This window comes from Hypanus sabinus, chromosome 4, assembly GCF_030144855.1.
Source record: "Hypanus sabinus isolate sHypSab1 chromosome 4, sHypSab1.hap1, whole genome shotgun sequence".
NCBI classification, from domain to species: domain Eukaryota; kingdom Metazoa; phylum Chordata; class Chondrichthyes; order Myliobatiformes; family Dasyatidae; genus Hypanus; species Hypanus sabinus.
The window spans coordinates 142577453-142592291 of NC_082709.1; the positions used below are offsets into that span (position 1 = coordinate 142577453).

The 14839-nt window shown below is 38.1% G+C and overlaps 1 protein-coding gene across 2 annotated transcripts; it reads right to left on the reverse strand.

The window, feature by feature from the left end:
• Positions 1-2822: 2822 nt before the first annotated feature.
• On the reverse strand, positions 2823-10662 carry dynlt3 (dynein light chain Tctex-type 3). Of its 2 annotated transcripts, none has more exons than XM_059968235.1 (5): positions 10545-10662; positions 10119-10160; positions 8476-8599; positions 5999-6076; positions 2823-3870 (listed from the first exon to the last, which is right to left on the reverse strand). In XM_059968235.1, exons 1-5 carry the CDS (start codon positions 10569-10571, stop codon positions 3824-3826), a joined length of 318 nt encoding a protein of 105 aa, XP_059824218.1. In that variant the 5' UTR covers positions 10572-10662; the 3' UTR covers positions 2823-3823. The 2 variants fall into 2 exon arrangements, with proteins under 2 accessions (XP_059824218.1, XP_059824216.1); XM_059968233.1 differs by having other exon boundaries at positions 2823-5334.
• Between the last annotated feature and the right edge of the window lie 4177 nt (positions 10663-14839).

The window sequence follows — 14839 nt, forward strand, 5'->3', positions numbered from 1 at the left end:
TTATTCATGTGTTGGGGTGAGGAATCCTGGTGCTCATTGATTTATTATCCTGAAAGGTCTCCTCCATTCTTACATTGTAATAGAAAAACAGAAAACACTGCAAAAACTTGGTAGATCAGACCACATCTATGGGGAGAGAAATAGGAACAATATCTCAGGTCAAAGACCCGTTGTCAGAACCTGATGGGAGACAAAAGAGGCATGCTAAGTTGTGAGTCAGGCAGCATACCTACTCAACTCTGAGGGGAAAAAAAAAGAGGGAGAAAAGCATAGCCAATTATTATATGGATGACGATACAGAGGAAAGTTACCTGAATCTGTAGAATTCAGTCTCAAGTGCTCGCAAGATGTCCAGATGGAAGATTAAGTCTTGTTCCACAAGCTTGCATTGGGCCTCATTGTAATAGACTAACAGAGAGCAAGAGATGCCTGGAGATTTTATTTTCTGCAAGTGCAGACGCCGAGGACATTCTGCGACTGCTGTTGACTATTGTTGGTAATTATGAGGCTGATTTTAAAGTGATGATTAATTAGAATATTCACTGCAATGTCTTTTAGTTTCTATTAATTGGTAACATTAAATTGCAACTACTCACCCCTAAATTTAAGAAAATCCTACTGTAGGCTTAATTGTATCAAATTATTGGTATGCAGCTTTTAATGAATCCAAGGGTATAATTTTACACAAAGCTAAGCTGATAGCATTGTAATCATGCTGTAAACATTCAGTATTACAATAATGCTATTTACAAAAGAAGTAGGTTATCAAACTGCATTAAACTTCAAAATAAATAGAATGGGACCATAGAAAGCAAAGATGTATAATTAAAATCAAAGAGAGCCAACTTCAAATTGGAGCAACAAACACAGAACACTGGAGAAACTCAGCAGATGAGGCAGCATCTATGGAAAAGAGTAAAGAGTCAATGATTTGGGCTGAGACCAGAGTTCCTCCCGTGCTCTGTGTGTGTTGATTCAGACTTCCAGAATCTTAAACTTTCTAGTGTTGGTGATATACAACTTCAAATTGGATTAATATAGGTTAGCTGGAAAAAAAAACTGCTGTATATTCCTGTTAAGTAAATAGTTTTTTAGTTTATATGTGCCAAGAAAAAAACATTATCATGTAATTGCATAAAATTACAGTATTTCTGCATTTATACAGCATGAACTGCATTTAGAAAAGACCATCCAAGGAATACTAAATCTAGGGGAGAGCAAGGGCAAAGGCAGGCTGCATTACTGCAGCAAAAAATGGTACTTTAGGGGATGGAGCTGAAGCACAGGTGAAAATCTGTGGCAGTTACAAGTAGCATGAACCATCCGGTGTCATATTTGAGTTTCTTTTTATTTTTGTGAAATACCTATCACAGCTACACTCTTTTTCTGAAATGGCTTCCAGCAGGTGGAGTTTGTGGTAGAGATTCAAGCCTTCCCTATACTTTGCAGTAAGTTTTTGCTCTGATATCAAACTTCATAAAAAAGCTGTTACAAATATGACATAGGATTGATGTAGGAGCTGTTTCATAGTATCAGCAAACACACTCAAGTCATATAACCAAAGTAGCATCAACACGGTACATAAAGGAAAAGGACCAAGATTAAATCCTTATGGAATTCCAACACAAATTATTTAAATAGCATGAACTATTTTCAAAAGATCTGGAGTATTAGTATATGAGACACAGCTGTTGGCATGCAGATACAACAAATAATTAGGAAGGCGACAAGAGATGTGGAATTTAAACTTGTAGATTTTGAGGCAAATTTATAGGGATTGAATTTCAAAGCTAGGTACTTTCTTAGCGTTCATTTAATTATACTCTTGATTTGGGGGAATTCAGAAAAGGTTCACTAGGTTGATTTCAGGAGTGAAGGGCTTGTGTGAAGAAAGTTGGAACAGGTCACATATTTACTTATGAAGGAAAAAAAGAAAGAACTGGAGATGCTGGAAAACTGAATTAAAAACAAAATACTGTTCGGCCTTGGAGATACATGCAATGCACACAGTGCCAAAGGAATAAGCAAATTCAGCAACTTGGTACACTTCTGCTCTGAAAGGGTATCAAGTTAAGTCGATTATATTGAGCACAAGGTAAATGTAAAATTTGTAAAAATGTACACTAACAATTCAAGAGAATAAAAAGACTATTAGCGCTTAAAAACTGGCCTTGGTTATAAAGCTAATGATTTTAGTCTTATTTAGTAATTGTTACATTTTCAGTTTGTTGAATGGTGAAACTGACTGATCAACAGGCAATATCAGTAAACAAGTCAGTAAACATTTGGATATTGCTTCAAACGGTACAACTGCAGCAAGGTCCTAGGCTGCTTGTAGGAGACATCAGGCCTCCATTAAATACCTCCTCCTGGAGGGAGGAAAAAAAATATTAGAAGTTGCAAGCTGCACTAGCAAGTTTAAAATAATATTTTGACAAGCAGCAGCAGTTAATTACTAATTTAGCACAGCTGGATGTCAAACTAAAGGAGAAAAAATGTAGTGAGAATAGCAAAAAAAAAGCACCAAGGCTAGGATCTTGTTAAATAAATATTTTATAGTAAATTTGTTTACACAAGATAAAAAACTTAGGCAAAAAGTGGCCTTAATGGAAGTAACTTTTCATTAAGTACCATGATATCCATGCTTACATTATTATATTAATACTGGAAGTTAAATTTTACAAGAAACAGCATCTGGAGACAAGTTTACGAGACCACTTTTCTTAGCAAAAGTAAATTGAAGGAGTCAAAACAAGGAGTAGCCAACTGTCTGAAAAGTGAGTGTACATGCTACGGGAGTTGTAAATGAAAGAAAGGACTGGTCACTGTTTCTATGTTTTTATTGAGATCCAAATTTCTTAATGTATCAGTGATACTCTAACTTGACCATATAACAAAAAAGATAAAAGCAGCAGCTATGGTATTACCTCTAAGCTCACTGCTGTTGCTTTTGTAGAATATTTGAAATAGTTCAAGTAAAAGTGCATGCCAGATTAAGGAAAAACCATCACTGAACCAAAGTATATGCCAATTCTTATGGTAATAAGATGAAAGTGTTCAATTATTCATACAAATTTAAAATCTTTCATAATTTAAATACATATTGAAAGCTTTTGTAGTTTATGGCTTAGGCAGAAAATTATGTACAAGAACAAAGTAAACCAAATTCTTTAAAGATAATCATAAACATCCATAGGTAAATGAAAGCTATACTTTACGATATAGCAGTTTACTAGATTTTATTTTGCAGCAAAATAGCACTTAATTACAACATAACTAGCTTTATGCTTTTAGTCCCTCAAAAGCTTATCAATGTTTTATCACAACATCTTCTGATAGCAAGTCTAAACCTCTAGGCACTCCCAAGAACTGCTAGATTTCCACAAGACATCGGTTAGAAAATCTGCTGGACAGTTAAAAGACTAATCAGATAAATATAATGCAATAATGGAGCAAGAATTTAGGGTATCAAATAACAAAACCAAACATGATGAATCAGTTAAGATTTAAGGATCAAAATGATAATTCTTTCATAATTATACTTTTGGCATTAACAATTAAAATAATTTATCTTTTGTAGTACTACATAATAAATTACTACAGGACTTTTGTACAAACTAGCCCTTGATCATGCATATGACTGGTTTTAAAAAAATAGGTCAATTTCAACAAATTGTGCTGCATAAACAAGGATAAACCAGTCTCTCCTATTTACAAAAAGCAGCTCTGCTGATGAGAGAAGTGTAAAAGAAAAACAATTCATTCAGCTAGCTAGGCAGCCTAGGGAAGAAAAATAAAATTAGTGTTCCAGTCATATGTTTCATCAGAAACCTTTTTCCCCAGCTTTGCAAAATTCTTCAATGAAGTTCTCTATGAACAAAATGAAATCAGGATTAAAATTTACTTTAATTTTCTGTATTGAAAAATTCAAATATACATAGTTTTCAATGCATTTACATAAAGAACAACCAAATGCTCCAAATTTTGAACATCTTTAACCCAAATTTCAACTTAAATTGAACTGGTTAAGTTGTAGACCTTACCTTATTCAATATTTTACTGAATATAACTCTTATAGATGGAGCAAGCTTAATCTCCTTTAGTCACTTTGCTAAAAATAAACATCATCAGTTTTGCAACCAAGTTAGCTTAAACAGATTCCTTTTGGAAAATGTTATGTAATTATACTCAGTGTGCATATATGTATCATGACATTTTTTATACTTCAGGTATATAAAGAAGCAATATCCTGTTTAATGCTAATTCACCAATACAGGGCTGCAAATCCAATTTAGGCTGCAAAAATATTGGGATTGACTGATTAGTGATTGAACATAGGCAGCTTTTACATTGGCCTCTTGTAACTGTCAGGATCAATGAGCTGGAGTCAGTTATCAGTGATTAAATATTGTTTGAAGAATCCTAGGATATTTCTAAACACCTACTCCATTCAAATAGCAAGTTTTATATTGTCAACAGTCAAACTTGAAACTCCATTTTTTGTCATAAACACTCAGCTAATTTATTACTGCAATAATAATGTATTTTATATTGAAAATAAGAGTCATAGAGCACTACAGCACAGAAAGAAGCCATTAAGCCCATCTACTCCATGCTGAACTGTTATTCTGTCCTGACCCATCCCCAACATAGCTCTCTGATCCATGCATTTATCCAAACTTCTCTTACACGTTGCAATCACACCACATCCACCAGTGTGAGATATGACTGTTAAAATTTTGAGGAAACATCAGTGTCTCTGAGTATTCAACTTTAAAAACAAACAAAAAAAGCTAATTCTATTCCATAGAAGAGGAAAGAGTCCAAATTCAGTGAGTTCATAGCTGAGCCAAATAAGCAAAGGTTATTTGAAAAGAATTGGCTACCTGTTTGAATATATTTTAATACTGCACAACTCAACCTCAAATGCCAAGAAATTACAAAAATGTGATTACTTAGTATATCAAATCTGCACAATTGCCGATTCCTGATATAACACAAACAGAAGCTACAGCTGGTAACAAACTTCGATGTTTAAGAGTCACAAATTCATTAGAAACACAAGAATTTGAGCAAGATACTGCCTTACGAAACTGATTGCAGCTTTAATTTATATTCATGTACAGTATATGCTATAAGTTAACCACAATATACATGTCGGTCCTGTATCACAAATGAGTGGTCTTGCTATTGTTATGTACATCTTCTTTAAGACTTGTATTTAGGAAAGGTGATGCATTCAAGATCTCCCGTTACATCACAGCATAATGCTGACAGCAAACACGCTGACGACACAATACATGGTTCTGTTTTCCCATCTCACAGTGCAGCTTCCTGCAAAAATAAACAATATTTGAACAAATTTACACGGTCTGCATATTACTGCCTCACATAATGCCTCTAACGAAACCTCAAACTGACCTTCCGCATTAACCTGTCAAAAGTAATATCGAAGTACATGAGAACATCATGATGCAGAATCCCATTTTCTATGTTCTCAATTATATCTCTGTGGACACTTACAGTGGTTATGGCTACAAACATTTCAATTTCCAGTTACAAGCCAGGGCTACTTACATTGCAATGCTAGCATTTCAATTCACAGAATCTTTTCCTTTTCTACAAACAAAAAAAAAATTCCAAAAAACGCGAGGACATTTAATCCATCAAGTCTATGGTTACATCCATCCATTTACATCCCTGTCGTATTTCCCTCATGTTTGTTTTTACTTACAGCCTAAATCCTGACTTACTGATTATCAAGTGATAAATTATATACTCCCACTGCTTTGGCCCAGTTGTACTTGCCAAGTTGTATTCATCAGTTCCCATTAAGCAATCTGAATTGAGGAGTACCTACCTTCTGACTCTGAAAGAACTAACATTCATTCACCGCTTCTTTTAGAAAGTCAACGGGGTGCATTTGTTAACTGACTATGGTATTGATTTCTCTTTCAACCTGATTTGTAGCAAAAATAAATACCAAGATAAAACTTACCATCAGTGCCGCTGTCCCAGTAGCACGAGCTTGCTGTATGCAGACCAGCCCCACTTTTCTGCATTACCGCACAGGTCACTAGAATTGCCAAGAATTAGAATAAGTTACAAGTAACACATTCCCAAGGTGCTGTTAATATTTAAAAACTAAGCTAATGATAACTTCCATGATAAGTTTATAATCTAATGTTCCTTAGTGATTGCACCAAAACAACAGATCTCTGGAACTGCTGGCATTGGTTTAATAGCTTAACCTAGAGAATTTATTTGGGACAATTCCCTGGCATTTACAGTGAGGATTGCATCTACCGAGCCTGTACATTCGTACACAACGCACACACATGATGCTGGAGGAACTCAGCAGGCCAGGCAGCATCTATGGAAAAGAGTAAACAATCAATGTTTCTGACTAAGGCCCTTCATCAGAACCTCATTCCACCTGGTCTCCGAGTTCCTCCGTCATTGTGTCTGTGTTGCTTTGGACTTCCAGCATCTGCAGATTTTATCATGTTTATGTTTCTTCACATTCTTAGTGGCTTGGAAGCAGACACTCCATTCCTTCAAATGAAGAGAAGATTGCAAGGAGCAAGACAATTGTTAATATTTCAATTCAATATTTCCAAATTGATAATGTAGAGTTGATGAAGGGATTTGAATTTGAGATTTAAAAAAGTCTATCAAATTCTTCAAGAACAAATGAAAAAAAAGTTGGCCATGTGGCTCGTTACATGTGCTCCACCATGCTAAGGGATCACTGCTGATCATTTACCTCAGCACCATATTCCTGCAATATCCCCATCATTTATTGATTCCCTAATTATCTAAATATCTACAAACTCAAGTCTGCTCAGTGACTAACTCTCTACTATGATATTAAGCAGTGTCATTTTAGTGAATAAATTCCTTCTCATTTGTCCTGCATGGCCTGTACTGTATCCTTTCCTGTTTTTGGTCACCCCAGTCGGGATGAAATTTTAGACAGTTTGGAAACATCATAATAATTACCAGCATGCTTTTGCTAGAGATTGGTGTCATGAACCCCATAATCATATGATCATTCCCACTGATGTCTACATTTGAAGACACATTTAAGAAAGATTCCTCCCTCCACACAGAGCGATGGGAATCTGGAATTAACTCCCTCAGAGTAATGATGGAGCCAGAGACACTTCAATGTCTTGTTGAGCACTTGAAGCACCAAGATAGAAGGCTATGGGGCTAGTGATAGAAAATGTAATTCGCATACATGGTTTGCAATGGTCAGCATGGACATTGTGAGGCAAAGGGACTGTTCCTGTGTTGTATGATTACAACTATTCAGAGCAAACATTGCATCTTGTGTTAACTGTTTACTATCTAAAGTGTTTTAATTTTTCAATATCTGAGATTTCAAAACAAGACAACTGGGTAAACAGCTTAGATGGCTATGAAAGGTTTTCAATTGTTTCACGGGCAGGATTTTCATTAGTCACATCACATTATATCGTACTAAGTATTTTCCACCATACAGGCTACTCGACCAGCTTGGGAGTGTCCGTTAACAGCAAAGGATCTGTGAATTAATAGAAAGTGTGCTCAGAGCAGTACAAACAGCTCACCACCATCAGCAAGTTCTAACCCACCTAACCATGAACATATTAACTATAAAAGTAGTTTGCTTCAAGAGATTGCTAATAATAATGTTGACAGCAACCCATTTATTAGGTGTAGCTAAGTTAACATTAGACTTTGAAATCTATGACTTTTACAATTTCCATTAATTCATTTCCAAGGTCAATGTCAGCATTTACTTACAGCAAAACAAAGATTTCTTTTAAGGGAAAAAAAAATCATTCAATATAGGACAACTGTAGGAAGCTCAATTGAATTTTCAGTTGAAAAATGTTTCATACAATCATTAGAAATTCTTATGATAAACTGCTTAAATGCTGTACAAGTACAGGGCATAAATATCAGCTGGAAATTCATAACAATCAAGTGTCTTGCTAAAGTAAAGTTAATAACAATGGCCAATGCACCTCACTGCATCCTACCAATTTATTCAGCCAATAAAAAAAAATCACTTATTAATATGTTCAAATTCTAGCAAGTTCAAATGTATGCAAAATATAAAACTTCATCTACAAGTTTAGCAAGAATAATGTTCGATTTTTATTTTTTGGGACACCACGCACATCAGGCCCTTCCAAGCACACAGCGCAGCAACCACCAGTTTAACCCTAGCCTAATCATAGGACAATTCACAATTACCAATTAACCTACCAACCAGTAAGTCTTTGGACTGTGGAAGGAAACTAGAGAAAACCCATACAGTCACGGGGAGAATGTACAAACTCCTTACAGACAGCGGTGGGAAGTATCTCTCCTGAATTTCAAGGTCAGTTTCACAGGGTACCCTGCATCTTGCACTATGTTTTTAAGTAAAGTTAACAGACAATGCCCTCTTAACACTCTTGTACATGATTACAGAGTACTTACCAATATATTTATATGGCTTTCCCATTTTAATCAAATGCATTAGGGATTGTTCAACCACAGCAGCAGTCCACTGATTGATCTTGTTATGATTATAATCAACCCCTCCAATAACATTGTCGATGCACTGAAATTAAGATTTATAGAGTTAAACTATATTTCTGCTAACATGTTTTATGCATGGTTGTAAATGATTAGACAACTGATTAAATTTCAAAAAGAAAATGTACAAATTTGCAACAACACTATATATAGTAGGAACTTGCACAATGTGTACACAGAACCCTACAAGGCCCAGCATCATAGACACAGCAAGATTAAGAATGCCCACTGAAGGACTGGCTAGACATTATTCAACAAAATAAGGTTGGTCTGCCTTCAGATTCTCCTGCCTATAAACCATCCTAATGAAATTGCAAAAACTTTCAATTTCAGATGAAAATTTTAAAAACTGTATATACTGGAAATCTGGAATAGAAGCATAAAATGTTGCAAAGTACTCAGGTCAAAAAATATCTGTGGAAAGAGAAATGTTAAGTAGAAATGTTAAGGAAATGGGTTAAGGGTGAAGGGGGAAAAATTTAAAGGGAATATTAGGGGGGCTTCTTCACACAGAGTGGTGGGAGTGTGGAATGAGCTGCCAGATGAAGTGGTAAATGCGGGCTCACTTTTAACATTTAAGAAAAACTTGGACAGGTATATGGATGAGGGGTTTGGAGGGATATGGTCCAGACGCAGGTCAGTGGGACTAGGCAGAAAAATGGTTCAGCACAGCCAAGAAGGGCCAAAAGGCCTGTTTCTGTGTTGTAATGCTCTATGGTTAAAGCTTTCTGATCCAAGATCCACCCATACCAACTTAAATATAGGAGAAGTTGCAGAGAGGTGTTGGAGGACCTTATAGACTAAAGAAATTTCTCCATAAAGTCAGCATTACTTTAACAAACAAGAGGAACAGTAAGAGAGAACCTGCAGAAATATGAAAGCTAAGAAGAGGGGTTTGTTATAAAATAAAATACAGAGTAACAGGACATACCCAACAGTTGAGGTTGGATCACGGAGGAAAAGCATGTTCTGTCTGGTAACAAAGCAGTTTTTTTGGAGTCAATGTGAAATTTTACAATTTTAGGTAGCTCACTTTCTTTGTCAGTCACAGAACTCACCAGTCAATCTGTGATACCAGCTTAGGTTTTCCTCTCCATTACCACAGATACTCGAGCCTGTCTTACTGTTTCACATTTTGTAATTTTCTCCATCCTTTGTATCCACAATTGTTTTTCTATAGCTTTAATGTTTCTTTGTTCAGATTCTTGCCCTAACCATCCACATTAACTTGATATTGCCTCTATTTAAAGTTTAATGATTCTCTAAGCCCGAATAACCATAACATCCTTTGGAGAAGCTGCTTCCCCTCTATCAATTCCTTACTCTCGGCAACTTTAGAGCTACCTGTCTTCACGTCCAGTTCTGACAAAAGGTTTTCAACTTGACACATTAACTTTCATTATTCTTGCATAGCTGTTAATTGACATGCTGACCGTTTGTGGAATTTTCTACTTCAAACAAGTAAGTACTAATTAGCGTTAGAATTAGAATTCATGGGTCAACCATTTCTAGATCAATCGTTTTAAAAACTCAGAAATATGTACCTCTTTGACGACAATGCTTGTTTCATCCACGTTGAAGGCAACCTGAAAATAAACAACTTGGGGATAAACGACGAAATAGAAAGTTTCACATTCTTAGGGACTGATTTACTCTTTGCAGATTAAAAGACATGAATTAAAGCACAGCAGAAAAATAATGTAAAATAAATAGGGTGGGGCTAACAGGAGGAAATGGGGAAAACCGAGGCAGGATGAAGACAGAGAGGGAGGTGGAGAGTGAGGCAGGGAGGAAAAGAGGGCGATGCCCGGAAGCGGGGCAGCTGCAAGTGAACCCGGGACAGGGCCCAAGGCCGCCCGCTGTCACTCGAGCCGCCAGCTTCCCAACACCGCCCTGTCGCAGCCACTCCCAGCTTGAGGTGGGAACCCAGCCCCAGTGAGACTTCACCCGAGCCCAGCTACCGTCCTCACATCGTCCGCGGCCTGGAAGTCGTCCATCGCCCTTTCCCGACAGCTCCGCCCGTCCAACCGGCTCCGGGAGCGAGGGGCAGTGACGTCACCTGACAGCCGTGGCGCCCTCTAACGGCCGGCTAATGCCACCGCAATGGAGGAGCGGGGGCAACAAGGGCAACAAGGCCAACAAAACGGGGCAGGTGGACATAATTACCACCTTGCTGGTCAGACAAGTATTGTTATTTGGTGAATGTCACTCTGCACGTGGTAGCAAGATAAATTTGTGCCCCTTCTTAACTGGGTAGGGATGACATCCTAAATAAGAGATACAGTTTTATAGATAATGTTTCTCAATGTAATATCTGAGACCAATTTCAGTAATTTGAAAGAGATTTGCCTCCATTGTGAAAACTGCATCTTCTGAGGGTGAGTTTCTGTGTACGGTGTATTTACTACGTGCTCGCCCTTCCTTTCCAAACCCCTCCAAGCTCTTATCCCTGTAACCATGGTAAGTGTGTGTTACATCCACCCCTACACCCCCTCCCCTCCACCCTTCAGAACCCCAACCTATCCTGGGTGAGGCCGCATTTCGCATATGAATCCATCAGTGCATTTATTGCATCTGGTGGTTGCGGTGCTATCTCCTCTATGGTGGTGAAGCCCAATGCAGGCTGGCAGATCACTTCATCAAGTGAAGTGATGAATCAGCCATAACCTCTGCTGCATCGGCCATAACAGCCAAGATCTCCCGTGGCCAGCCATTTTAATTCTACACCTCATTCCCATAATGATATATCTGTACATGGCCTCCTCTACTGCCAAGTTGAGGCAAAATGCTGATTAGACAAACAACACTTCATATTCCACCTTAATAGTCTCCATCCTTACTATATCACCATTGATTTCACTGACTTCCAACTTCTGTTTAACACCCTACCTTTGTTTCCTCTTATCCCTCTGGCCATGTTCACCATTCTCGTTCCCAAAACCTCCCCTCACGACCTGCCCATCAACCCTACCTCCCCCTCCTTCTGGTTCCCCAGCTCCCCTTTATTCCATGATCTTATCTCCTAGCAGATTCTAACAGGCCCTTTGCCTCTTCCACCTACCAAATATCAGCCCCTTAACTCATTTCCACTTCACCCCTCTCCCACCTCCCTACTTTCACCACCTGGATCACCATTACCCACCTGCCTGTGCTTCTCCACCAACCCCGACCCTTTTATTCTGGCTTCTGCTCTCTTCCTCACCAGTCCTGATGAAGCTTTAGAACTGCAGAAAGTTTTTGTCAAGAACGGGCCACTCGGCCTAACAAAGTTTGCCAGATTCTTTTCCACAGAGCAGGGATGGCCAACCTATGGCACAAGTGCCAGAAGTGGCACATTGCACCCCAATGATAATAATAAAAAAGTAAGCCTACTTATGTAAAAAGTATTAACCAAAAACCAATTTGTAGAATAAAAACTCTATAACAGGAATTCAAATAGCTTAGAGCTTGAAATGGGTTTTACTGAGAATAAATCTAAAACTTAGCAATTATTTTTAGCGATTTTACTATTTCGTGCACATCTTTTGGCAAATGTTATCTTCTTTCACATTAATCTGTTTTCAATTTTTAAAAGAAAGTTCAATGAGTCAAACTGGGAAAGAAGGACTTTTGTTCTGCAGTCATTCCATAACTGTTCAATACACGTTTGATACTTGTTTGATCCTGAGGCGCCAGGCGTCTGCACCAGCGGTGTGTCACAGGTTTTTGCCAGTCAGTTTACAATTGACACTCGTGCGCTACGGAGTTGTGCTTTGTTCGTCCTTTGTGAACATTTGCAGTTTTGTACTTTTTTGAAAATTAAGCCTTGTTTTTTATCGCAAACATGAGGAAATCTGCAGATGCTGGAAATTCAAGCAACACACACAAAACGCTGGTGGAACACAGCAGGCAAGGCATCGACGTCGACAGTGCTTCTTCCTATAGATGCTGCCTGGCCTGCTGTGTTCCACCAGCGTTTTGTGTGTGTTCCTTGTTTTTACATTCAATTACCCATCGCATTGCAAAAGAAAAGCAGAAAGGGATAGTAAGCGTGAATTCAATGAACAGTGGGAAGATGAGTTCTTATTTATAGTGGGTCCGTCAGGAAAACCGTTGTGCATTGTTTGTGAAAACACTTTCTCACATAATAGAAGACATGATCTTAATAGACACTATAAAACACAACATCTGACTGAAGTAGAAGGAAAGCTGAAGCTAGTGCTTGGGTCTGAGTTACAGAAAGAATATGTGATTAAGAAAAAGGAAGAAATCAAAAGAAGACAAAATATATTTGTTACAAGTCTCATTAAGGTAAGTAATGGTTATCTTGTTTTTATAGTAAATATTTCATGTAAAATTGCTAAATATGTCTAAATTAACATATTTTACAAGAATTGAATGGGGGTACAAGAGTTGTATGGAGCATTTGAACTCAAGGGTGAAAAAATTGACGCATGGAAAGTAAAAGGCAGGCCAACCCTGACATAGAGTGTTGAAATAACTATTGAGTTTAGATTTGAAAGTCTCTCAACTACACAACTAGGTAGTTTGTTCTATGTGTCCACAACTCGCTGTGTAAAGAAATGCTTCCTGATGTTAGTCTGAAATCTCCCCTTAACCAGTTTTGAACTATCAGCTGGCATCCACTTTACTTATACCCTCAATGATTTTAAACACTTCTATCATGTCTCCTCTCTTTCTATGTCTACTTAGGCTAAAAAGATTTAATTCTTTCAATCTTGCTTCATAGCTCATACCCTGCAAATCTGGAATGAGCCTCATCATCCTTCTCTGGACTCTCTCCAGTGCCTTCACATCCCTCACACAATACAGAGACCAAATTTGTACACAGTATTCAAAGTATGGCCTCGCAAGTGCATTATACAGCTTAAGGAGAATTTCTCTAAACTTGAACTTCACTGACCATTATGTAGCCCAACATTCTATTAGCCTTCCTAATCGTTTCTGTGCATTGTCTAGATGTTGGTAGCGATGAGACTACCAGGACACACCCAAATCCTTCTCACACAGAGCACTTTGTAACTCAAGGCCCCCCCACTGTATACTTATATCTAATATTTATACATCCTATTTATGTAATACTGGATTTTGATTAGATCTAACTGTATTGATTCTGCTGCCTGAACATTATCAGCCAGTCCCCCTAATTTTGTGTCATCAGCAAATTTACTAGTTTATTTGTTATGTACTTACCCAAATCATTAATGTAAATTAAAAACCGATCCCTGTGGAACCCCACTTTTAACATCATCTAGGTATGAAAATGATCATCTCACCATAACTTGTTTTCTGTTTTTGAGCCAATTCTACACCCATTCACATACCTTACCCTGAACCCATTCGTCCTGTAATTTGATTGTTAACCTCTTGTGGGGTACTTTGTCAAAAACCTTCTGAAAGTCCAAGTAAATGACATCAACCACTCTATTGTTATCATAAATTTTCATTGCCTCTTCATAGACCTCCAGCATTTTAAAAAAACATGATTTCCTCTTTCTGAACCCATGCTGGCTTTCTGCTAACATGCCTGTTCCTATCAGCTGCTTTTCCATTACCTTGCCTACAATTCATGTTAAGCTTACCATGGTCAGTGTGGTCACCCTTCTTATATACTGGGACAATGTTAGCCCATTTCCGTGACATGACATGAGGTCTCCGTCAGTCAGGCTCAACCATGGATGTTGTGTCCTAGCTGTCTTGATATGCAAGCCTATGCAATACAATATGGAGAGCGAGCTGTTGCCCATGTAGCAAGCTCCCGCTCTTCATGCATCTGATGAACACAAAGAAACAACAGAGACCGATACAGTTAGGCACTAGCAGTGTTGCGGGAGATGCCAGTCAGCGTTGAACTCAACATAGGGCTGCCTTTGGGGCTCCTGCTCTGGATTTTTCCCTCAGGGTTTACTCCCGAAGCCTTCCCCATGAGTGGGTATAGCCAAAAGGCAGCAGAGGTTTGAGATCAGAGTTTTCCTTCTCCTCGATGAGCTGCCAACCACAGCTGACGAGCCCCATCTGCCCGAAGCAATTACTTTTAAGGTGCCAGTAGCCCACTTTTGCCCCTTCTCCTGTCAGCAGAAGTGGTTCTGCCGGGCTTCGTACCTAAGCCAGACATGAAGGCCAGGAGCCCATTTCCAGTCCTTCGGGATTTCACCAGTTTTCAATGACTTTTGAATAATATATGTTGGGGTTTGTATATATAAAATCACAGACCTCATTAAATTCCCTTGGATATATTTTGTCTGGCTGTGAAGATTTATTAACT

What these genes read in the sequence shown, in the direction of transcription:
- dynlt3 (XM_059968233.1), bottom strand. Translation starts at nt 10,571, where the DNA reads ATGGACGACTTCCAGGCCGCGGACGAT. An exon ending in AAAGCCATATAAATATATTG is followed by an intron (nt 6,077 to 8,475) that starts GTAAGTACTCTG and finishes TGGCAATTCTAG; the next exon opens with TGACCTGTGCGGTAATGCAG. An exon ending in CTGGGACAGCGGCACTGATG is followed by an intron (nt 5,335 to 5,998) that starts GTAAGTTTTATC and finishes TTATTTTTGCAG; the next exon opens with GAAGCTGCACTGTGAGATGG.